Source organism: Athene cunicularia (assembly GCF_003259725.1).
Source record: "Athene cunicularia isolate RWA chromosome 5 unlocalized genomic scaffold, athCun1 chr5_part1, whole genome shotgun sequence".
NCBI classification, from domain to species: domain Eukaryota; kingdom Metazoa; phylum Chordata; class Aves; order Strigiformes; family Strigidae; genus Athene; species Athene cunicularia.
In genome coordinates, this window is record NW_020799101.1 from 28083689 (window position 1) to 28109506 (window position 25818).

General features: G+C 35.8%; 1 protein-coding gene across 1 annotated transcript in view; it reads left to right on the plus strand.

Annotated features, from left to right (window-relative positions):
- The window catches only part of SNX6 (sorting nexin 6), a 30877-nt gene extending 5901 nt beyond the window's left edge, over positions 1 to 24976 (plus strand). The window contains exons 3-14 of the mRNA XM_026849298.1: positions 5396 to 5500; positions 6362 to 6472; positions 8038 to 8159; positions 10127 to 10250; positions 11130 to 11225; positions 12485 to 12590; positions 13845 to 13920; positions 15136 to 15175; positions 16381 to 16467; positions 17401 to 17560; positions 18586 to 18671; positions 23856 to 24976. Of these exons, the coding sequence (XP_026705099.1) occupies positions 5396 to 5500; positions 6362 to 6472; positions 8038 to 8159; positions 10127 to 10250; positions 11130 to 11225; positions 12485 to 12590; positions 13845 to 13920; positions 15136 to 15175; positions 16381 to 16467; positions 17401 to 17560; positions 18586 to 18671; positions 23856 to 23909 (1167 nt within the window). The 3' untranslated portion in view covers positions 23910 to 24976. The remainder of the gene's footprint in view (positions 1 to 5395; positions 5501 to 6361; positions 6473 to 8037; positions 8160 to 10126; positions 10251 to 11129; positions 11226 to 12484; positions 12591 to 13844; positions 13921 to 15135; positions 15176 to 16380; positions 16468 to 17400; positions 17561 to 18585; positions 18672 to 23855) is intronic.
- The last annotated feature ends 842 nt before the right edge of the window (positions 24977 to 25818 follow it).

Here is a 25818-nt window from a genome sequence, read left to right on the forward strand (position 1 = left end):
GGGGGGGGCGGTCCGGGCGCGGGGATCTCTTAATGTGGGAATAGCAGAGCCTCCCTCTGACATTAGTCTCTGGGTGCGTGTGTTTTGCCTTCAATTTTTCATTGTTCTGTCACCCAAGTTTTGGAAGGGCAGTTCTTTCGTGCTTTCGTTGGGATGGCTCGGGAGGGGGCTCTGGGCTGCTAGAGATCCGTGTCCTTCCCTGCTCAGATACGTGCCCTGCTCCCCCGCACACACCCGGACCGTGCTGTGGTCCTGACCTGGTGGACCAGCCTTGTGGAGAGCGCCAGGTTCCATCTTTAATCGTGAGCCAGGGCCTAGGTTGAAACAGTCCTACCCTCTCTTCTCTCTTTAGGCCCTGGAGGCTCTCTCATAGATAACAATGGGACGTTTAGATTACAGGCGAACACTGCATAATAAACTCTTTATTGAAAAGAAGTTCTGTTGTTGGGACAGGATGCCATGATTATGTTTCTTACTGAGAAATCTGTTTCCTCTGCCCTGCTGTTTCTGGCCTTCATTTCTCTTCTAACTACTGCATCCATCTTTCTTTAACTTCTCTGCCTCACTTAAGCAACAAATCAAGTAATCTAGTATAATTTATTCAGACTGATTACCCCTCTCAGTTAGTATCTTGAGGAAGACTGACTCTGAACTAGGTAGGAATGCTGTTACTCAGTCACTTAGTTTGCCTTGGCTGTTGCTGGTTATTAAAGTGGCTACATCCAGGATATTACTAAAAATACAAAGTCTGAAAAACACTGTGTTGGTATACCTTTTTATCATGCATGCCATACTCAAGTGTCAAATGTAATATTAAGTACCAAGCGATTTTTGACTGTATGCATGTGGTAGGAATTTGGTGCATTTTATGTTCCAGTTTATGACCAGAAATTAAAAAAGGAATTATAATATTGTTTTAGACTGATTCTGGCTGCTGTAGAACTTTTGCCTTTAGTTATACATCCACTTTAGTAAGAGTACTGGATTAAAAAAAAAAGAGAGAAGGTGGAGATTGTTGTCCTTTGAGTGTCTTCAGAACAAGGACTGAAGAACTTTTTAATTATGGAGTTATATTTTACACAGATTGTCCCTGGTGTTTAGGAACATGCATTGAAGTGCACAGTTAAGTCGTCTTTGTCTGAAGGTGCAGGTGGAACATAACAATGCAGATCTGATCACATGTGAAACTTGGTTGGTTGGTTATTAGTTTTCCCTTTAAGGCTACAGGTAGTCAGAGTTCACGAGGTAATTTAGAAGCCTTAAGAAATCTCTTAGCAGCCTTGTTTGTGCTGTTAGACAACTTACATCATCCCAGTAGGCCAAGTGCAGTCCTTTATTTTTTTTTTTTCCCCCCCCTCCCCCATCTTCATTCATCACTGAGGAATTAAACCAGAACAGTGTCCTTCTCCTCCCAGGTTTTAATTTTTTCACTGCTGTGTAAATCCCTGGGGTTAAAACACAGGTTATCTGCCTGGTTTTGATTGTGATACAGAAAATCTAATCAAAAGCAATACTGACAGTCTGTTCATACATAAATGGATTTTCTGTCCTTTAATCTTTATAACTTTTTTTTTCTCAGTAGCAGTAGTAAAAAATAAACAGCTTTTCATAAAGTGTTTCCATGGTTCTGGTTTGTTGCTTTCCTCTGTTTGCGATTAAAAACCGAATAGGTCAAGCCTTTATTTGAAAGCATGGATGGCAATTTCTGGTTAGAGTAATTGAGCTTTTAGTTTTGAAAGTCAGTGCTCTTTCCTCTCTAGAAGTCAGATATTGCTATGACAACTGTACTTTTAACTCTTCAGAATCGTGCTCGTCAGCTACAGTTGTGTTAAGTTTAACGTGGGGGTGATGGGATGAAAAGAGGACTGGAAATTACGCTGGTGCTACACAGAACAGTAATTCTCAAACAGTTGTATTTATACCGTATGGAGCCTTTTCCGGAGAATTATAAAACAGCACTGAGAATCATCATTGAGGAAGTAGCAGTGGGTGGTCTGTAGAGGGAACTTATTATAAATGGTCTGCATAAAATGAACTTGTGGGAATTGCTTTTCTAAATCTCACTTAGGAAGATACTAATGAGTTCGCTTAGAGTAACTCAGTTCCTATTGTTTTTTTTCCTTCCCTTAACATAAACAATACATGCTTTGAAAGGTGCTACATACAGTATTGCTCTATTAGTACTGTCTTGTGTATTTTGTATCTACATAAACTTTTGCCGATTTGGCTAATGCTCTTGTCTGCTCATTTAGGAGAAATAAGCTATCCCTTAGAGCAGGTCTGCTAGAAACTTAATGCTGCGATGACACTTTGTAATCTTTTGCTGTAAAAGTATGGTTTGTTTGCCTTGCTCTGTGTATTTATCTCCCTGTAAAGAACTCCCTGAAGAAAGGGTCCTTTTTCTCCTTAACATTTTTGAAAGTTTAGAGTATAGAAGTTAACTGTTGTTAACAGATGACATTACCTAGGATTGTAAGGTTTGGCAGTTTCCCTTGTCTCCACCAGCTTCCTTCCATTGCTATTTGAAGTATAATTGATCCTTCAGCAAGAGTTTAGGTGCTAAATCCTTCCCTTGTGTTGTATTCTCTTTTAGTGCTCTAACATTGCTTAGCGCTGTTTTGGCTTCTGGTATTTCCTAGACCCTTTGAATAAAACAGGGACTTTCTTGGTCTATCATAGGGAACTGTAAATCAGCTAAATTAAGTTAGCTTTTGTTTTGCATGTTGTTCAGCATGGGCATAGAGTATGTAACTAAGCATAAAATTATTGGGCTATGTTGTATATATTAGATGGGGGAGGGGCAAGATACAAAGGGACTGTATCCCACCTCAGCTTGTTCCAGAATTTAAGGTACTTTCCATTTTCATCCAAATCACACTTTTCATCCAAATTGGGTTTTGTAACATTTTTTAAATTTTCTACTCCTTCATGATTAGAAAACCATCCATTGGTGACAGTTTTCTTTTCAATGTAGTGATGAAGAGATTGCTTAAGTTTGTTGTGTGATGTTTATTAATTTAATTCCCAGTAATGCAATGTGAACCACTGTGTCACACGAATGCATTTGAAGTCCTTCAACTTTTTAATTGTCTTTGACACCTTTCATAAATGCTTCATTACCATTGCAGATGAAAATGTTCCCTGTTGGCAGTCAGGCTACAAAGCATAATTTAACATATGATTAAACTTTTCAAAACTGTTACAAACTTAACTCAGCATAAATCAAACAAATAGTCCTTTACAGTTGATTGTCATGAGTGAAGTTGTCATGTTTAGGTAGTTCTTAGTTTTCTCAGCACAGATAAGCATCTTATTTCTAAAGTTGTGAATAGTGCATATAGCCAGGGTGAGCTGCACTAGGAGTCTGCATACACAGTAATGACAAACTTGAGCAGCTGTTATACTGAATCTTAAATTTTGTATTGTAGCACTTTTTAAAAAGGGGGGGAAAAAAAGCATTTTAGAATAAATTTTTGTGACATGTGAAAATCTGCAAAAATACTGTTTGGATAATCCAGATAATTTGCTGAGATTGTTTGCTAATGTATTCTGGGGGACCAGAGAAAAACAAACAGTACCTCAGACCACTAAAACCTTTTTTTACAAGCTGAAAAATGTGGTGTCATGACATAAGGCAGACATTGGTATGTCAGATTATGTTTTTCTTTCCTAAATTAGATGTTAAGCACATTGAAAACTCAGTAGGAGCTAGGAGATTCTGCCTCTGAGAAGTGATCTGCAGTGGATTGTTGCATGATAATATGCCTTTGTGTGAGGCAGTGACCCCCTAAACCTTGGGAAAATAAAACAAAAAGCTATGTGTGTGAATACGTTACCGTGCAGTGGTTCTCATGATTTGTAACTATGGTGTAAGGAAAAGCTATTACTAAATTTTTTAAAGCTATTGAACTGTTATATTTTGCTAGCCGAGCAGAATATGCTAGACTCTGTGATTTTGGTTTACTTTAGTAGACTAATTCTATTAGTCTGGTTGCTGCTACATAAGCAGCAGAGTTGTCTGTGCATTGAGGTTAACAGGGAATCTAGAGTGGGAGCTGACCACTGATTTAAAATAAAGATAACTCATGGAAAACAAGATGTGTCAATTGATGATTCTCTCCTAGTGCTGTTCCAGTGCCTTGCAGTGTTACCTTCGAAATCTGCTCATGTATAACCTTTGTACTGTGTGTTGCTGATACTTAAAGCATTTTTGTACTTGAGTACAGGTTTCAAAATGCAGTCCTGAAAAATTTTGCAGGAAAAAAATCTGTATCTTTGTATGACAAAGCATTTTTATACTGTAGAATATGATATTTCTAGAAAAAACACAGCCTCAAAGAAAACACAGTGTCTCAGTAAAAGTAAGCCTCGTGAGCATGACATTGAAATATTTTTTGAGAGTCAGAGTTAGCCTTATTACTTGTAGAAATATTCTGAATATCTGTTGATTGTGATGATGAAATTGTCATGGGACAAATTGCTCTAGAGCTGCAAGGACGAGGGGACTTAAATTTCCAGCTGAGGTTTAGATGAGGACCATTTCACTAAGTACTGTTGAAGCCTTTGGTCCAGTGACCGCCAACCATTGCAGTGCTCCAATAATCTTCCAGTTTCTCTATATTTGATTGTTGTCTCATTTTCTTTTCAATGTGACTTGGAATTATTTTGTGAGAGAGTTCAGGTTTCACGTATTGTGGAAAAAAAAATGCAAATTCCTTGCACTTTAGCCATTTCACATGCTGATTTCGAAGAGATTAAAATCTTGGGTTTGGTTTTGTTGTGTGTGTTTGGTTTTTTCCCAGAAAAATATTTCCAAGGAGACTTAGCTCTGCAAAATTCAGGATTTTTTTTTTTTAATGTTTTTTCAGTATATCATGGGAAACGTTCAACAAAAGAATATTGTAAGACACCGTGAGTAACCCAGGTCTTTAATAGTCTTGCTTCTTTGAAATATAGGCCCACTTTTCTCCTTAAAAGTACCTTTCCAACTGTTGGTACCTTTATAATTACCTTTACAAGTACATTTACTTACAGCAGGTTGTCAAATTGGGGGAATGAAGAGAAAAACATACTGAACTTGATGCTGTCTGTAAATGTACTTTGTCTTGACCATCTGGATTACTAGCAGTTAACAATACACAGAAATTAAAACAGTGTGCTATCAAGGAGTACTGTAAAGGAAATTATTTGTATGGTCATGTGTGCCATAGGGAGTTCTATTGGAATTTATTTTTCCACTGGAAATAATCCTTTAATGTTGGGTTGTTTTGTAATCTGTCTTCAGTCTTTTAAGGATGTTCAGCATTTCAGGATCAGGGTTCTTCTCAAGGGAAGAACAAGGGAAATATAATTAGTATTTTTTTAATTTAAGCTAATTAGATTTTTCTTTGTTTAGCTTAGAGCAATAAATGTGGATCTCCAGACTGATGCTGCTCTGCAAGTGGATATCTCAGATGCACTTAGTGAGAGAGACAAAGTGAAATTCACTGTCCATACAAAGGTAAAAGCCTGGGTTTGTACGCTGGACATTTTCTTAAGTATATAGAAAAGAAAGTTTGCTTAAACTGTTTATTGAAACTAGTGTAACACAATCCAAAGGAAATGAGAAAGTAGCTTTATCGTACATTTAAGAGACTGTAGCTGCAGTGCTTAAGAAAAAAATTGCTAAAAAGTTAAGAGGTTAAAAAAGTATTTAGAAGAGAGTAATGTTCATTTTTTTGTATTGATGTCATGCCATTCCCATGCTTATTAATTGGCCTATTTGCAGGTAGAATCTCTGATATACCTCAATATTCTTCAGTATAGTTTTTTATTAGATTAGCCATAGTTGCAGAATCTAAAAATAAAATTTCATTATGGAATTACATTCAAGGATAATTTTTAGTTACTGGTTGTTTGTGGCTTTTCTTTTTTTTAGATTTGAATGTTTATTGATTGTAGAGTCATAGAATAGTTGAGGTTGAAAAAAATGTATGGAGATCATTTGTTCCCATCTCATCCTTCACTCCCACCTTTAAATCAGGGCGAACCAGAGTGCACTGCTCAGGACTTGTCTGTTTGGGTTTTGAATATCTCCAAGGGTGGAGACTTCACAGCCTCTTTGGGCAACCCATTGCAATTGATTGCTGCATTAATTAAGACAGTGGTAATTATTGCTCTCAAATTTATTTTTTTTTTTTTTTTTTTTTTTTTTTTTTTTCCAAAATCCTTACTTGGATGATTGGATTGTTTTTACAGGGGTATTTTCCTTGTTCTTTCAAGGTGTTTTTCATATAGTAATGAAAGCGTTTTGGGGTTTTTTGGGAGGGGTGGGGGTTGTTTTTTTTTTCCCCTATAATTCTTCCTCCTTTTCCCCTTCTAGAGTTCCTTACCAAATTTCAAACAAAATGAATTTTCTGTTGTCCGACAACATGAAGAGTTTATTTGGCTTCATGATTCCTTTGTTGAGAACGAGGACTATGCTGGTTATATTGTAAGTATTACAGTTCTTTTTGTTTATGTGCATTTTTATGTGGACTGTATCAAAAATACTTGTGACTGCTTTTAAATGCAATGAAAATGGCAGATCTTTGTTCCTCCTAAAATCAGATTAGATGCTCTAATACTTCATTTTATGCAACTACACAAAATTAATGGTTGAAGCAAGCTTGGAGGAAAGTTACTGCAGTTGTCGTACCTTCCTGCCTTTCACTCCTAAGGAGTGAGTAATTTAATCTGTACCCAAGTGTATTTTTAGTCCACCCTGTTAAAAGTGTGGGAGATAGGTGAACTGTATAACTTGGTGATATTGTTTTTACAAGCTAATGTTTAACTTAGTTACTAAGTTTCATGTTGCCTTTGTTTTAGCTGGAATGGCAGAGTGCAGTAACTGAGCTGTAGTAATTAGACTTTTCCAGTTTTTGTTCTGAAGTTCAGAGTCATTTTACCATAAATCAGTTGGAGGGAAAAAAACCAACACAAATACCATCCAGACTTAGAGAACCTTAACATATGACTTAACAACTTACGTTCTAAGTTTATTTCAGGCCTCTGGGGAACACAGGTCCCCAAATAGTCACATTATGATACTCCCTATTAAAAATGGGTGCTGCTGTTCATACCTTAATTACAAATAGGAATATTTGTCATCTTTGTGTGAAAGGTAGGTATTCATTTTGTGGTTGGGGGGGTGTCTGTTGATTCAGAAGGCAAACATATATTTCTCATTGAGTAGTGGGTACATTATGATGAATATAATCTGTGATGTGTCATACCATTCTTGAGCTAAGTCTTTTTTTAGTCAGAAAAGCTATTCGAAGTGACTAGACCTTCGATGTGGTAGTAACTAGTCTCAGATGGCTGACTGCATAGACACTAGACTTTTATTTTTTGTAATGAATGAATGTAGTGGGCAAGTATTGGTGAACTAAAATTTAAGGATAGTTTATCTTTGTTCTCTGTCCTTTTACTGGTAGCAATTCAGGATTAGTTTGACTGCAGGGTTTCTATTTCAGTGTTTAATATTCTATATTAGGAGATTAATCTAGAGACTTGTTTACTGTGTGCTTTGTTATATCAACAGATATATCTTTAATGTCAGCAGTGCTGCAAGAAATAACTAGTACCTACAAACAATATGGAATACTTTTTTTGGTTTAAAGGTTTGGAGAGTTGTAAATGGATGGTGTGAAAAAATTTGTGGAATTATTTTCTTTAAACAAGAAACAACCCTTACCAAATAAGCTAAAACAAAACTAATTATAAAATAATAATTTAAAGTTTTAATTCATTGTCATGGGAAAGCTAGGTATTATTTGGTTTCTGTTGTATTAAACTACTTAGGCCATTATTTAATACTTTAGTAATCTTCAAGGAAAATTGGCATAGTATTGCAGAGTGTCTAACTCATGAATGGGAGCCTTTATCCATAAATGCTGTAATGAATGATGAAAGAGAGCCATATATTAAAAAGCTGCAGGCAATCTACAGTTCCTGTACTGAATGAATGTTGTTTGACTGAGAAGATGAGCAATTAAAAAAAGTTTGATTGAATTCCAGATTCCACCAGCACCACCCAGGCCTGACTTTGATGCCTCAAGGGAGAAATTGCAGAAACTTGGAGAAGGGGAAGGATCAATGACTAAAGAAGAATTCACCAAGATGAAACAAGAACTGGAGGCGTACGTAGACTTGATTACTACTTTTTGGTTTTTGTGGTTTTTTTAATATAACCCTCACCTTTTAATGCTGTTTTCTGTCCCATGTTTTGTTCTCTGTGAGATATAGGCTTGAGAATTCAGTTGCTACATAACCAGGGTTATCTTAGTCATCATGATCAGAGCCATTAGGAAAATTGTAGAAAGAATTTCATGGAAGATTTGAAACAGGAAAAAAAAACAACCCAGTTTGTTCTTGAGCATTTTTTTAAAAAGGAAAAAACTAGTTAGATCCTTTTTTTCACAGAACACCTGCAAAGGGAGGAGGTAACCTGTAACGTTTTTAGTTCTGGGATTCCACATTTTATAAGCATAATGATTTAAGGTTTATACATGTAGTGATTGAATTAGGGATTTTTTTGCATGTGGTTGGTACTGTAAACAGAGATGCCAACCTTGTGTTCCCTGAGAAATTACTCGAAATTACCCTGGAGATTACTTGAAAATACTTTTTTGACACTCCCTTTTTTTTTTTTTTCACAAGGAGAATATACTTCCTGAAAAAAAGTATTTTCTTTTACAAATGAATTTAATGTGTATTGAAATATCTGCTCTAAGGATTTTGGTTCCATATTGAATTAAACAGTGAAGTTTCTCCTTGCTTCATCCACTTTCCTTATCATGCATTCACTTCTTTGATCTTTTTCCTGTCATTGGTTTCAGTTTTCAAGTGTATATTTATGCTGCTTCTAGACTGCTTCTATCAAGAGCTCTGAATTGGCAAGAAAAGTACATAGAACTCTTAGAACTGCTGCTTTCTCTCCGAACTCCAGCTGCTGTGAGCAAATGTCTTAAAAAGCTCTGTATTGGTGTTACGTACAACATAATTTATAGCAGAGTAGATATACACTTCATATGCAGAAAACTGGAAATTAGCAAAACACTATAGATTTTAAAGAATCTGTGGTTTTCCAGCGGCCCTGATCATGATTCTCTTGTGGTCTGGTTAGGGGTTGGATAACACAGAAAACTTTGGGTTTCTTCTACTGCCACCTCCATCCTCTGCATCCTCCTTTTTTGTCTTCACTGAATGACTACTACTCTCACTGTGATCAAACATCTCCCAACACTGGCCCTGCTGGTTTGCTGGTATGTAAATCTTAACCTCCTTGCACATAGTGGAAGCAAAAGTGTTGATGATCATGTCACTGTTTGACCTTGGAATGGGGAAAAGAGCCCCTTCCTCATATCTAGACAAGTTATGTCTTATTGAACTTGCAAAGGAAAATGAATTCTAGCAAACTTGTGTTGATAAGAATGCCTTCCTTTTAATTAAATCACAAATGAGTAATTGCTTTAAAGTTGAGTTGGCTAAAGTGGGCAACTATGAGATTGTCATGGTTAAACTTGATTTTTTTTTGTTGTACCTAGCAAATACAGCACTTAATTTCACTTTTATAACCACTATGAAGCAAGACATCCATATAAGCTTCAGCCCCAAAAGGTTAGGTGCTTTAACACGGAATTAAAGACTGCTATCTAAACAGCTAACAAAACAACATGGACATTTAAATAAGTAAGGAGGGTGCAAATAGGCAAGGGGATGGAGATGGGGAGGAAGGAATTTGCACATCAGATACATAGTCTGTATCTCAATATCTTGATTTTTGGGGAGTTGGGGAAAGGACAATTGAATGAAGTTACACTTTCAGCAAACCAATCTGTGTTAGCTAGCCTTAAAAATTATTATTTATTTGTTAAGTCTTCATTAAAAGTCTCTCTGTAATATGTTAGGGCTTCACCTTTCACCCTAGTATTAACATTGTACTGTTTATTTATATATATATCAAATATTGGAGTGATAACTTCTACTATATCAATTTATAATTTTGTATCCTTACCGAGGATGTCTTAAAGCTGCTCACTAGGCTTATCTCAGACTTAATTGCTTCATGTGAAATTCTTATGTCTGTCTTGTTTCTTGTTTTCAGTGAGTATTTGGCAATATTCAAGAAGACAGTTGCAATGCATGAAGTGTTTTTGTGTCGCGTGGCAGCACATCCTATTTTGAGAAAGGATTTAAATTTCCATGTTTTCTTGGAATACAATCAGGATGTGAGTATTGAAAACGGAATCGCTGGCAAGGGAAATCAAGATGTACTTTTATGGTGGGATGGAAAGTTGATTAAGAGAGCTTTACCTCCTGGAGCAAATTGCATCAATTCCTTCATACCAGGCATACTTATATTGTAAAAGTTAGAAATTCATTTAATCTGTAGGAGTTAATTTTCCTGCCACCTGGGGAACCATATGCACTATGTGCTCTAGCCTCAGCATCAAAAATATTAATGGAAATAATATCCAATATGTTTTGGATTAAAAAGATTAGCTTTTGGTGGTGATTTCACATGATGTTATACTTGTCCACTCTTTGACTGAAATTTTTTTTTGCCAGGAAGGATGATGTAACAAAGATAGAATTTGGAACTGTGGTTTAAATTGTGTTGCTAGCAGAACTAGAGAGAATTTCTAATGGAATGTTCTAATAACTAAAGCCTTTTTGTTAATAATGTAGGTGAATTTTTTTTTTCTAGATATTGGACTAGTGTGGCAATCCACGTTACATACTGAGTTGCTATTTAATTTTAAGTTTATGTGTAGGACTGTCTGGATTCATAATAACTCTTTGGTTTTGAAGTTAGTGGTTGCTCATGCTGCAAACAGTTTTTAGTTGCTTTTTTAAATTGCAGTGGTCAGCACTGAATGTTGAAGAAATCATTACAAAAATTGGCTCAACTGAGTACATGCTTAATTTCAAAATATGTTACAGAGGATCCTCTTGCTGCTTGATGTAGAAACGCTTACTGGTTCGGGAACTCAGTACTTAAACTGGGCAAATTTAAATAGACAGGAAGAGGGTGTGGTTTAAAAAAAAAAAAGTGCTTTTGTTGCCTCCAGAAAGTGAACTAACTTGGTAATGAATTTGTTTTTCAGCTGAGTGTTCGTGGGAAGAATAAGAAAGAGAAACTTGAAGACTTCTTTAAAAATATGGTTAAATCAGCAGATGGTGTCATTGTTTCAGGAGTAAAGGTGACTACTGCTTAACATATAAGGATTTAAAATGTATTAACATTGTTGTCCCCTTTTTTAACAAAGAGAATTTTACATAGCTACAAAAAAAGGGCTTTTTGTAGCAGTATTTAACTTAAGAATTAGAGGCAGGTAATGGGAAGGAACCTATGGCCCTGGATGCAGGATAACCAAGAGCTGTCTGATTGCTTCTGTGAAAGAGAGCTTTCCACTATTTTATGAAATTAAGCATTTTTTTGATCCATTGATAACTGATAATCCATTTTTTATTCTGGCCTGTCATTTTATATAGTGGAAAGGTGTACTAGCTTTGACAACTGCAGCTCAGAAGTTACTAACACTTAATTTTACTAGCCTTGTAACATCCTTCTACTGTTTCAAAGCTAAGAGCAGCAGTAGAGGTGATACTGTTTTTCCCAGTAGATGCAAGAATGTAACTGAGACTGAAAAAAAGGTGATAATTCCATTTAATTTTCATTTAAATTAAATCACTTTAATTAAAAAGCATAAATACTCCAGAAGATAATTTTGATCTCCTTTCTTTCTACTGGAACCAAATTAGTCGAGCTAAAGTTCCTAGTTGTAAAATCTTGAGTTTTGAAACTGCTGGAAAGTGGATGTAACCACAGATGAATTATGACTTGGAGAAAAATATAAAGTCCAAATAACCAGTGGTTTTCATAAGCACATTGTTCGAAGCCCATGTTGTAGGCTATTCCATGATATTGAGCATCTGTGCTATTTTAGAGAGGTTTAAAAAACAAATATAAACAACTATCTCAAATTGTAATACAGAAAATACTAAAATTTACCAACTTGAAAGAAATCTGTCATCAAGATCAGTGTTCCTGAGCTAGGAGTTCATACCGTCCCTGTTGTGACTGCAGCTTCTGTGCAACTGGCTGTCTTTCTTCCCCCTCCCCTTTTTCTAGGTCGATGTCCTTTTATTACGTACTTGACATTTATTCTATTTTTCTGTCACCAACGTTGTGGTTAGTAGTGAAATTACTTCCTTTGCTTCAGGTTTAGTTATTTAGACCTTTAAGATACTTGTAACAAAATCTTAATAAATTCTTAATAAAGCTTCAGGTCATGATAAAATGAGTGAAGAAGAATTTGGTTTATGTAAGTGGTATTTTAGACAATAAAAATAGATTGCATTTCATGTCAGCAATTGCAATACATGCAAACTTGGTCTGCAGTTGCCCTGTACAGAGTGAGTGAAATCCTGTTTTTTAAATTGTTCTTGTTTTTTGTAGGATGTTGATGACTTCTTTGAACATGAAAGAACATTCCTTGTAGAATATCACAACCGAGTCAAAGATGCCTCTGCCAAATCTGATAAAATGACAAGATCACATAAAAGTGAGGTGTTTTTTTTTCCAGGGTGAAAATAGTACTAGTTAAAGTGTACCAAAATGGTTTGTGAGGAGCAGTAATTTTTAGTTTTCTTTTTGCATGTGAAAAGTGAATTAATTTTTCCAGGTATAGTCTTTGGGTAGTCTGGAGAAGTTTAATCTGACTTTCAGAGTTTAGCCTTTGCTGTAGTAGGCCAGATGGAGCTAAGAACAGCTTGATGCAACACTGAAGATATCTTGGTTCTTCATGCTGTCCCTTTGAAGAGAAACACATTTTTATACTTTAAAGACTAAGAATCAGACTTCAAAAATAAAATTATTAAGGTGGCTAATATAGCAGTATATGTGATTTTACTCTGAATGAAGTTGCTCTTGGTTAGACCAGCTTGCATTGGTCAGAGTGCAGTTGCTTGGCACACTGAGCATTGCAAATCGTATTTGGGCGGTTAGTTCTAGACCAAGAAGTCAGATTTCCATTTTTCAGCCTTTTAGAATGGAGACTGGAGTGTGTACATTCAGTAGCTTGGTTTGCAGGACCCCTTTTCTCACTGAGGTGAGATTTTCCACTGGAAGAGAAATCAATAGCTGAGTGCAAGCTAATTTCTGGAAGCTCTAGACAGTCTTCTCAAGTGCAGTGCATTTATTTGAGAAAATGGAAAATCTTTGGTTTAGGACTACTGTGTTTGGTTTAGGATTACTATGTTTTGAGAAGCTCAGAAAAATGTTGACCTTGTTGCCCTTGATTTTTAAGGTTTTGAGCCTAGATAAATCAAAACTAAACTACTAGATTCTCTCTACTTTTTTGATGTCTGTGTCTGATTCACAGATGCTGTCTTTGCTATCTGCAGTAATACAGTTCACACAAAATCAGGCCACAATAATATAATTCACACAAAACCAGGCTACAAAACATTTATGAATCTTCATTGATAAGGTCTCTAAAGTGAATACTGAATGAGACATTAAACTGAGAATTTACTGAGCTCTTCAGATGCTTCTCTTGCTGTTGTATGAAGACTGAGTCTTTTGTATATTGAATCTTATTAGGTAAATTACAGACTTCATGTTTTGGTGAAAGTGCCACATTTACTGTGTGAAGCTATCCTTTATAAGTGACATAATTGAAATTTTATTTCTGCTTTTGTGTTAGAGCATGTTCCTTTTAGAAAAAACACCTACTCCTGAAGAAAGAGAGGAGCTTCAGAATTTTCAGAAAGAGGAGGAGTAAAGTAGTAAAACAAGTCCTTGTTTGTTTTTCTAGATGTGGCGGATGATTATAATAGAATTGGTTCTTCATTATATGCATTGGGAACACAGGACTCCACAGATATATGCAAGTAAGATATTGTTACTAACTTATGGGGGAGTTTGCTAAGTAGCAATCTTAGCTGCTGCGATCACTAGCTCTCTTGTTGCAAGAAAACCAGAATTTATTATTGTTATATCCCATTAAGATATTTTTCTTGTTTAGTAATTAATTTCTGTAACAAGCCACTTCAATATTTTTGCTTCAGTATTTGTCTGGGAAAAAAGTGCTGTTTTCTGCAATTTGTAGAAAATTACACAGATGAGATGGAAAAGTCCTCATAGAGTAAAAATACCCCGAACAACTATTTCACCATTTTTTAAAAAAGTGTTTTAAGTGCTTTGACATGCAGCAAGAACAGGTCTCAGTCTGAGTACACTGATTTTTGTGGGTATTCCCTGTACCAACATCTTGAAAAACTTTGAAAATAGAAGAGGATCTCTACGTACAGATGTCTGTCCTTTAATCTTTCAGTGATTTGCTTGAATATGAGGTTTGGTGTATCTGAAAGTAAAACTTGGTTAACTAGCTTAAAGATGTTGATGCTTGTAAACATGTACACTTATTAGAGTTAGTGTGACAACAGGTAGGAGATAAGTATGAAAGTTAACTTACTAATTTAGGTGAATTAGAGTGATACACTTTCAAATGTGATAGCTTACATAACGATTCCTTTGATTACAGTATTGAGATTTGATGTAGTCTGTTGGGGTCTGTCAGGAATCATGTTATGTTCTGTCAAAATAGTATGATTTAATTGTATTTCAGTCTGCTGTTACATTGAACCTTTGTATTGTCTCCTGTGATGAAGTTGTGCCACATTGTTGCTCAGCCTCCCTGAGTTCCAATTACAGCATGTGTCATGTTTACTGTGTGAAGAAAAGTACATTCAAATTTGAGTGAGGGACACTTGATAATAGCGTAGAACTGTTAACTAGGGGGGTGGTGGTTGTGGTCTGATTCACAGAATCACAAAGAATCCCTGAGGAGCTGTGCAATTATTCTTTGGTAAAAAACATCTATCTGTTATGCTTTGTTTGTCCCCTACATTTTCTTAAGTCATACAATTCCCAGATGTTTGAAGTGCTACAATTTGAAATTATTATGTTCTCTGAGTTCTGTGAATTACAATTCTAAGCAGTGCCTTTACAGTCTTTATTGCCAGACACAGATTATATTTTGAGTTCTAGAAAGTAATTAGACTGTTCAAATTAATGTCGTAATATAAGCTGTTTCCTTTGTGCAGGTTTTTTCTGAAGGTATCAGAGTTATTTGACAAAACACGGGTATGTACTATGAAACCTTTTTAGATATATTCAGTGTGTACACCCTGGAAGTGGCAGGACATCTGTCAACTAGACTTTGATATGTTTTATGGATGCTTCTTTATGAAGCATTTAAGCAATGTGTGGTAGAGAATGAAGTATATGATTTCAGTCATCTGTTTTGTAAAACGATTGATCCCTAGGAGTCTTTAGTCTACTAAACACTTCTAGGCACTCTTCCTGTCTTCTATGTAATACACCAGTAAATCTGCTGTTCCTCTAAAATGCTTAGAGGCCTTGCATACTTCTTACTGAGTATCATGGAAGTTGTTATGGAAAAAGAAATGAAGAAATGTAATCCTTAATCCAAAAAATGGCAGTCATGCTGCTTTTTTTTTTTTTTTTTTTTTTTTTGGAACCAAGATGTGTTTCTGCAGTTACTTGAAATACTGAAGTAATCAGAAATACTATTGCTGATGCTCCTAACCAGGTTTTCGTATACTTGTCTCATTTGCCTTATTTGTTTGACTTGGTAGAGCAGAAGATGCATGACATGTATTGGGAAAACTTTCAAATGAAAAAATGTATGTTTCCTAAACATGGACAGTTGTATCTGCATAAATATGTACTTTAAAGAAAATGAAGTTAATGGAATTACTTGCTTTGAGCTAAAATGCTGCATTTGAGAATTTATTTTTTTTTTTTAGATTAAGATTTAAAAAGTGCACTTGCATATTCTGTTCTAAATTCACAGAGATGTCTGTTTCAAATACAAGCGAATAAGTTTATTGGCCTTTTTGAACCGTTTAATGCATACAGTTACACAACTAGTCTGCAAAGGTGCCTTAAAAATTTGTTTTCCTTTGATCTCAAAACCAACACAAAATTTCTTGTGCAGCTCTTTATACTAGATTAGTTTTTGTTTCTCTGCTGTTTTTCTAGTATATGGTACATATAATTGAAATTGGGAAGAAAGCATTGTTTAAAATAGAAAGCTATTGTTAATTATTGGTCGCACAGTAGGTTCTTGCTTACATTTTAATACAAAATCCTAATACTGATGCTTATGGTGCATCTTCATTCTTTCAAAAACTAAGATCAGACATTTGTGACAAAGACAATCTGCCATGTACTGATGTACTTTTTATGTTGTATTTATATCATACAAGTGAATACCCAAAATCTTGATGTTTTTAAATTGGTGCTTTTACTTACTGTTTTTCCAGAAAATAGAGGCCCGGGTATCAGCTGATGAAGATCTTAAACTTTCTGATCTTCTGAAATATTACCTAAGGGAATCTCAAGCTGCTAAGGTGAATTTATGGGGTTTTGTCCAGTGAAATAGTGTTTCTTTAAAAAAAAAAAAAGCCAACAAAAAAACCCCAAACTCAGAGAGAGAAAGGATCATCTTGAGAAATACACAGTAGATAGTTTAAAATGCTGCCATGTCTAGCCTGTGATTCCTCACTCAACTGTACAACCTGTTTGTCTGTTGCATAAGGAATAACAGTGCAGTTGTTGACTGGGACTGATTGGAACTGTGTGATCCACTTATACTGCACAATTTGGCCTCCATAATTAAAAACAGTGGTAGAGCTGTTGGTGAATTGTTCATGTGTTTGCAGTGTGTTTGTTGCTCGTAGACTGTAAGCAATTCTGCTTCTTTTTAATATTAAAACTGTATGCTCCAGATTATCTGCAAGTGCTGATACAAAAACACATGGGCCAAATTCGATACACTATACCTACAGAAAATTTAATTCTTAGTGTTATTTGATGTAAGATGATTAAGTAACATGACAGAATGAGGAAGCATTTGACAGAAAATGTCTGTAGTTAGAAGATCACAGCAATAACTGTTGTACAGAAAGATGCTATTGCTGTTTCTTGGGCTCTGTGTGTATATCAAATACATAATCTAAATATAGTTTGTTTCTAATCTAAGAAGCTGTGAAATTTCCCATGATTGCCCTTTCTTAGGCTTTTTGGAGTATCATCTAAACCATCTGTTGCTGGCCTCTGTCAGACAAGATGCAGACCAAACAATACTAAATTGCATGTCTGATCCAGTATGGACATTCCTTGCAGGATAAAGTAAAGTGAATGCAAATAATTTAGTAAGAAGTGACACACAGCAAGAAGGACTAAATCTGATTTTTTTTTTTGTTTTATTATTTGCTATATGTTGAAATCCTTGGGTAGATTCTTATAAACTATACATCCTTTATGCTTTTTTTTTTTTATAGGATCTCCTCTATAGAAGATCTAGGTCACTAGTGGATTATGAAAATGCTAATAAGGCATTGGATAAAGCAAGAGCAAAAAATAAAGATGTGCTGCAAGCTGAAACTACTCAGCAAATATGCTGTCAGAAATTTGAGAAAATTTCTGAATCGGCAAAGCAAGGTATTTGAGTGGTTTTTGATCCTACATTACTACTTGAACAGATTTTAGGATATTAGTAATAAGAATAGATTTTTGTACTGTTTCTTAAGCAGAACTATTACCTTTTAATCAGTATTTACTTATTTTAGAAAGTTCACATGATATTTTCCTTTGGCTCCTCATAGGTCCATTAGGCAGAGCAAAAGTCTAGGTGCAAATTATTTGTTGATCACTTCTTAAAATATGTATAGGATAGGATACAAAATTAATAATTGCTAGCAATAAAGGCAAACCTAATCTTTTAAAGTACTGTTGAAATTCCCCTTTTGGTTTTATGCATTCTTCTGTGAAGGCAGCAGACTGTTGCAGAGATGATACTACATGTAGTAGTAGAAAAGGGGGAGAGATCATGAAATGAGATTTCACCGAAGTTGCAGAGTTACAGTAGCTCTAGAGAAAAGGAACCTTACTTACATGTTACCTTTTTCCTGGAAACTTTGGGTTTTTTTTTTGGCTAAGATTGTTGTGAGTTAGTAGTCATGACTCATTTTTTGGGGCAAATTTGTTCAAGGTTTAAACACCATGCTCTTCTGTTTTTATCAGTTAGAAGTTGTTTGTCCCTGTAAAACTGACTAATGATTCCTATAAATGAGACAGTGGAGAACGAGTGATCCTATTAGCCACCAGGGTATATGCATAAAGCATGCTTGCTGTTTCTGTTCTTCATGCTAGTTTTAGCTTGGTATCTTTCCTAAAATTTTCCACATATCAGCTTTGAAAGAACAGTGCACATGGAATAAGCGAATTAAATGTTTGAAAGCATACACATTGCAATCTTCTTTCAAAGAGCAAAAGCTTAGCTAGAGGTAGGGAACTGCGATGACCAGTGTAGCAGTATCTCTGAGCCTGGAATGTGCTGAGATTAAACTTGTTTTTTCCTGTTGCCTTCTCTTATCCTTTACCTCTTCCATCCTGAAGGAAAGTCTGTTAACAGTTGAGGGCACTAGCAATAATACCATTAATGAATGCATTTTTATTTTCTATAGAACTGATAGACTTTAAGACAAGAAGAGTTGCAGCATTCAGAAAAAATCTGGTGGAACTAGCAGAACTGGAATTAAAGCATGCTAAGGTAATTGTGATCCTTTTTGGCCTGTATTTCAATTGATGTTAAATATTATATGCTTAAATAACAGAAATGGCTACATTTGTTGTGTGATACACACTTCACATTCGGGAAGAGGAATTTGAATGTAACCATCATCCAGAGATGTGAACTTTCTTGAATCAGAAAGAGGGAGGTGAAAAAAAAGTATAGGTGAAATATCTCCAAGGGACTGGTGTGCTTGAGGTGCCTTTGGAAAACTCATTTCCTTGAAGACAATTTTGGCTTCAGTTTTATGTTCCTCTAGCTGTTTGATATATCTAGCTGCAGACTTTGAATACCTGCCTATTTTTAAAACCTCATCTCATCATTTTACTGAGATAGGAAGTGGTTTCTGCTGTTATCCAGATGTTCAGGACTGGATGTATAGGATAAGCCAACTATTAAGCATGAGGTCACACTTCTGTCTGAAGTCAGATCAGTGTCTCTATGCTTTTTTAACCTTTTTGCCTTTAAACTATAAAGTGCTAACAAAAGGAGAATGTTGCAGATACGCTTTTCAGGAAAAAAAAAAAGAGCCTGTACTGTCCTTAAATTTCACAATGTATTTGATTCCTTTACTCCATATGAAATTAATGTTTTTGGTTAAATCGGGTTAGCTGCTCTGACTTCATAGACAAGTAAACAGTCCTCTAGCAGGAGGCATCTTTCTTTTAAAAATCAACTCTAGCATTTCTTATTCTCATCACAAATCTGTGTTGACTACCAAGCTTTGAATTAACTCAGAATATATATGTTAAAAGGACTAGTTAAGAGTTGTATCGTGTTGCTGAGTTAACTTGTTGCTGCTTATATACTCTGTAGTGTTGATGGTGTCATTCTTCATTCTGCCAAACCCATTGTAAAACTAATGCACTGTAAAAAGGGTTGTTTGGGGGATTTTTTCTTTAATCTTTGTAGGTGTAAGTTCAGCTTGATGGGATATTTAGCTGGTAAAGTAATCAGTAAGGTTTGGAACTCTTTGCTCCTTTTTCAGGTGAACAGTGCTTACTTTAATGTGCTATATTGGAAATTCAGCTATATTTCCCCTAAAGTCTTAAAACATCTCATAGTATTTGTTACTATTCAGCCTTCCTACTTCTCTGTGTGTAACAGCTGCCTATATCCAGCCCTGAGTCTCCTAGGAATCTCCGTGTTCAGTCATGAATGTACTGGTTATGTTTTTTAGTGAAATTAATAGTCCTAACAGTCATACTTGAAACAGTTTTTATTGATTTGTCATATCATGCTTTAAGGGAGTGGGTCCACAGCACTTCTGTCCTGCTTCAGTCATTGACTCTTGATCATCTCTTGTAACTGACCCTTGCTGAAGTCCTGGCATGCCTTGGAGTGGAATGCTTAAAAAATGTCTCTATCTTCTAAAGTATCCTCAGAGAATCACTTGTATTAACTCTGTGCAAGTCAAAATCTTGTAGTAAAATTCTCTTGAATTTTGACAGCTAATAACTGTGGAAGGCAGGGGGAAAATGCTTAATTTCTGTAGCTTTCAACTTGCTTGATATGTGCTTCTTGGTGTTCTCAGTTTACCTGGAAGAGCTTGTAGAGATGGATCAGTTTGGTTGCTGCGCTTTTGGTTTTTTGTTTTTTTTTTCTGGAATGAGTACCTCCAGACTAGATGTTGTGCAGGTGTATCTGCCACTGAATCAGTCTAGCCATGTGTCTTCTGGACTTGGAGTTGCCTGGCACAGAAAGCGTGGAGGTGAAATCTGATGCAGCAATGCTGGAACTCACCTGAGAGGCTGTCTTTCAGAGGAATTCAGCCACCATGAAGGCTGCTGCATGGCTTACTGTTACAAGTTATTTGCTTTGTGCAGAAAGAAAAACACAAATCCCAAAATACAGAGTTTGCTGCACTGAAGAAGTCAGAATGACTGAAGTATGGAGAGAAGGTTCTAAGACACATCTCATGTTTCCTGAGCTGTATCTGGTTGTGTGTCTCTGGAAGACTGGAGGGTGATGTGATGGGGAAATCAAGATTGTAGTAAATCAAGGGCACCGTATATACAAATATTAAGTGCACTCTCTCTGCCCAGTTATGTTTATGCTACTTCTTTATAAAATACTTATTTTAATCTGCTAATATCCTGTTATCCTTTCCCGGTTGAAGCTCAGGACTTGAAAAAGCTAAAAATCAGACTGTGGGTTGAGATTGCTTTAAGTTGATGTGAGTGCAGACTACTGCCAGGAAGGATGATGATGCATGACTGTTTCTTTCCCTTATGTTGGCACTGTTATGTGTCCAGCTGCATAGTAAGATGGAGCTAAAATTTGCTCTGCGTTTTTATATGCTTTCAGTCTTGTTTTCACAGCATCTCTTGTGTCAACACAGTTTTGACTGGGAGGGGTTGTGAGTATGAGAGCGCTGCCTTCTTATCAGCAGCACGTACCCTAGATTTACTTAAAATAGTTGCCAGACTGCAACTTTAGATTGTTTGGTCTGTACCTATACTAAACAGATTGATGTTCCTTTTTCTCATGGTCATTCTATCTTGACTGTCCCTCTAGGTAGGGTTCAGCTTCTGTTTTGCTAGCTCAGTGTTTATTCATGACTTCATGCAGTTGCAGCTAATGTAAGACCTGATTAAATGTTTAGGCATTTAGTGCAAAAGCTGTATTTAAGCCTATTCAGTGTTTTAAACAGTTGGATTTTGAGATGTTCCTGTGTTGGCCTTAATGCTGAAGAAGGGAGGCTTGACAGTTGGTGGAACTGTTAAGGTTGTAATCATATACTTAAAGCATTTATAGCCTTGGCTATACTTTTAGAGTCTTGACATATGAATTGCAACTGAGTAAGATAACCACCTCCTTCAAATAAAAAAATCTAAACATCTCTTTCCACAAATACTAAGATACATGCTCTTGCCTCTGTGTTTTTTTGTAGAAAAAGAATTTGTCACATTTCTAGCAACAGATGTCAGTTTAGAAGTGACAGAAGAAGGGAGTAAGCAAAATCCGATGCTAAGGGATTTGGTTAAATGCTTTGTCAGTAACTCTTTCTTTCCTGAAAAGGATGTTTCTGTCACCGTGGTTCTGCCAGTAACTGTAATATCTAGAGCTTAGGAGTCTGAGTTGGCAAAAACCACTTTTCTGAATCTGAATTTATAGGACTTTCTTGAGCTATGCTGATATAAGTCAAGTATGTCTGATGTTGCAGACAGAAAGAGTAATGGCTCACAGCCTCTATTTTCCTTGGTTTATTATAATTTAAATAAGGTTGTTCTTGTGAACTTTGTAAATTTGGTCTAATGAAAATGAATGATTTGCCTATTTGGAAAATTTCAGTAGGCTAGCTGGCTGAGTCTGGAAATGACTGATATGTAAAGGGTGTCGTGGTACTGTTTTTTCTTTAGAGTGCTGTATAGTGGCCAGTGAATTGCAAGCATACTTCATGCTGCTGATGGGCTGTAAAGGGATGGCCAAAAGGTGACTGTTGCACTTTTCTTACAGGTAACATGCGTGTAGTTCACAATTATCATTCAGACTGAAGGATTCCTTTTCATTCATTACTTCATTAAAGTTAATAATACAGCTGTTCAGTAACACAGACCTTAGATTATGAATCTTGTACACTACAAAGATGGGCCACCAAGTCCCCATGTATTTCGTGTATATTGAATTTGTTTGTATCACAGAATTACAGGCCTTTTAAATAGCTTGTGAGTGTCCTCAGCCAGGATAGGCATAAAAGGACAAAAAGCTGTTGAAGCTGTAGCTGAAATCGCTGCCTTCTGGAGAAGACTGAAAAGGATTCAGTAGACACAATTGAGAATCATCTACTTTGAAGCCTTTAATTAATTGCTTAATCTGGATTATAGCAACCTTACTGGGGGATAGAATTATGATTTCTTACCTTTCTGGGTTGAGGGATGAGTGTCCTTCTGCCTGCCTACCACAGGTCACTTGGAATGCTTTCAACTGAAAAAGTAAGAATTACAAATTCTTGTAGTAGTTGTGCGGGCTGTTTATCAAGGACATACAAATCACAGCTACTGGTACTGTTTAATTATATTATTTTGTTTGTTTGAAGTTTTCTTTACAGGTTTCCTTTTGGATCCAAACAATTTTTAGAAGGAATCAGTTTCTCCCATGTTCATAATTGGATGTTCAGACTGTTTTGTTCTTGCATTTTATCTGAACCTGATAGGAATTACTCTTAACCCTGTCAACAACCTAACATTGTTGCTTACACAGAGATTTCAGACTTGGGAACAAATCTAGTACAGCTATTTAGTAGTGAATAGCTAGTAGTTTAAAGTGATCTAAGCATAAATGAATGGACAAAACAATGTGAATATTGTGAATACCAGGTTGTTTGTTTGTTTTTCTGGAAAGTAAATCTGGGTTTACTTTTTGATCACATTTGCTTAATTCATGAGGGTATCTTTGTAAGTGTCAGTTCTGTAAATTCAATCAGAAATCTGAAAGTCAACCTGTATGTTTTTATCATAGTCAGAATGCTTTAAATAAGATTAAAACCTAATCTACAGGTGTTTGAAGAGTGGAACTTGGCCTTAGAGAGAAAGCTTAGTTAATGTTCTGATAGTCACTTCTGTAGCTCCAGCTCCATTGGCTAAACTCAACTTTCATAACTAAATCACCTAGCGAAGCATGTAAATCAGTCTGTTGTCTTTCAAACAAGGTCTATCCTTGAACAGAGCTAGATTTTTAGATGGCTGTCACAGCAAGGAGATACTGAGTGCTGTGACTGGTTAACACATCGATGAATTCACTATTCAGTATAATATATGAATACTTCTGGTTTGAAATTAATATTCCAGAGCGACATTTACTCTACAATACTATATAAAAATTGAAAACTTTGTAACCTTTGACCTTCATTGCTAAGACAGTGCTCTGCAGCGAGTAGTTTTTGTGGCCAGACTAGATCTTTAGTAAGGAACTTGTGAAGAAACATGGAAGGGGTATTAAATGCTTATTTTTGAATCTCAAGTTGGCTCCGTTTAGTTCTATGACACAATGCTCCTACATTCAAAAAACTCTAATGTGTATAATTTACTTAAATAAATATTTCAAAATAAGCTTAATACCTGTCCTCTTTCAGTGGTATCATTATTCTTTAAATAACATTTTTTTGCCACAAGTGTAAAAGAAAGTAGAGAAATGTGGTCATATTTTTCTTTATTTTTACAGGGTAACTTACAGTTGCTGCAGAGCTGCCTGGCAGTGTTAAATGGTGACACATAAGCTACGTTCCGTCCTCCCACTAACAAGGGCTGCCCTCCTGGATTTTGTTTTCATGACTTTAAATAAGCATTTACAGTTCCCTGGAGAAAACATTTGATGAAGTGCACATAAGCAAGCTCTTTCTTTCAAAAGAATTAAAACAAACACCTGAAAGTAGCTCCAGACTATATGAAGCAACAGCATACTTGTTATACGTACATATTCATGTTTATTTAATCATTATATGCTTTCATTGTTCAGAAACCAAATGCTCTGTTTTTGTGAAAATAGCCAATATAATTATGTTCATGTTATGAATACTATGATACGGCTGCCAAACTTCTTTACCTTTGTAAGTAATTTCTGAAGTTCACCATTTGAAGCACATTGTTCAAATGGCCTAAATATTACCATTAGATATTTGAATATTGTTACTATAATGGCATTGTATACACTGTCTTAGTTTTTTTTCCATGTACTGATATCAAGAAACTTAATCTTTTTTTCAATTGTGAACATTTCTTAGGAATTTTTGGGAACTTTGTGTAACCTTTATAACTATGATTTAAAAAGAAAAGCAAATGCATTAGTATGTTTGCCTTAACTTGTAGACTAATCCAATTATTGTAAAATAAACCATGAATCAATGATTTTTCTAAAATTATGCAGAGACTGTATCATCTGTAAGCTTCATATTTTCTAGTAAATCAGATTAATTAGCTTTTTCTCTGTTCATCCTGTAAAACATTGAGTAATTATTGGATTGGTCTGACACTAAGTACTAGCCTAGTAATTTTTCACTTGCATTCTCAGGTTTATCTGTTTGCCTACCTGTTTGTCTGTGACTTTCCTATCCAGTGTACTTAAACTGTTTTGAGCTTGGTGGCTGACTCTGAAGTTTCTTTGGCAGAAAAGCTTTTCAGAGAATTTAATGGGTTTCTTTCCAGAAAGGGGAAATAAAGTAGCACAAGAGAGTTCAGAAAGTGTGTATCAGTGAAAGGTAATACTGCCCCATTTTGATACAGATAAGAAGCTTTGCTTCAGAAAATAAAAAGTGAAGGTATCCCCAATAAAGGAACACCTGAAAAGGATCTAATTTGGCTAACTGGACTTAAAACATAGAGCTATAAATCCAGTTTTACTTGTTGTATTGCTTTGTATCTTTTACTTGAACCATGGAACTTTTCCAAGAGGTGCTGTTCTGTTGTGTAGATGTCATAAAATTAGGCTTTACTGGATGAACTGCTCTTCAGTGGGATTGCTGCTTTATTTTCGGGTTTGTAGACCTTCAGTGGAGCAGCAGAATTTTGGGTGAACGGGTTGTTTGGAGATGCTGATCAATGTAAGTCAATGTCTCTGTGATTACAGACTCCCTGTACTGCACAGAGGTGTGAGGTTTGTTTTTTTTTTTCTCTCTCCAATAGGGTGAATTGTACAGTGTAGTATGCTTACCCTGCTGCCTTGCACATCAGAACATTTCAAAGGCAGAGAAGTTTCTTAGCTGAACCTGCTGTTTGCATTGTGCGTTAAGTTGCACACGTGTAGCCTCAGATTACCAGTGCCCAGCGGTCCTCTAGAGTGTAAAATACTTCCCAGCAATGGCTACTACACTAATACTGTGCTGTTCATCTTCCAGATATAACAGCTATAATTCCTAAGGAACTCATCTATAAATAGACTACAAGGGACAAAGATTTCAATGTATATACGGTTAACAGAATTGTAAATATTTTAAGTAGGATGTGGGAACAGTTTTTAGATTAGTCCTTGCTGTTCAGTGTTACTAGCTCATTAAATTTTTTTAAAGCCTCTTGGTATTGGGTGTGTCTCTTAAAGCTCTAAGCCCTGGCTCTGTAACCGTGAAGAAAAAGATTTAAAATGTGACCCGAACGCTTGCACCTCTCAAGAGAAAAGGAAGCCCGGGCCGCCG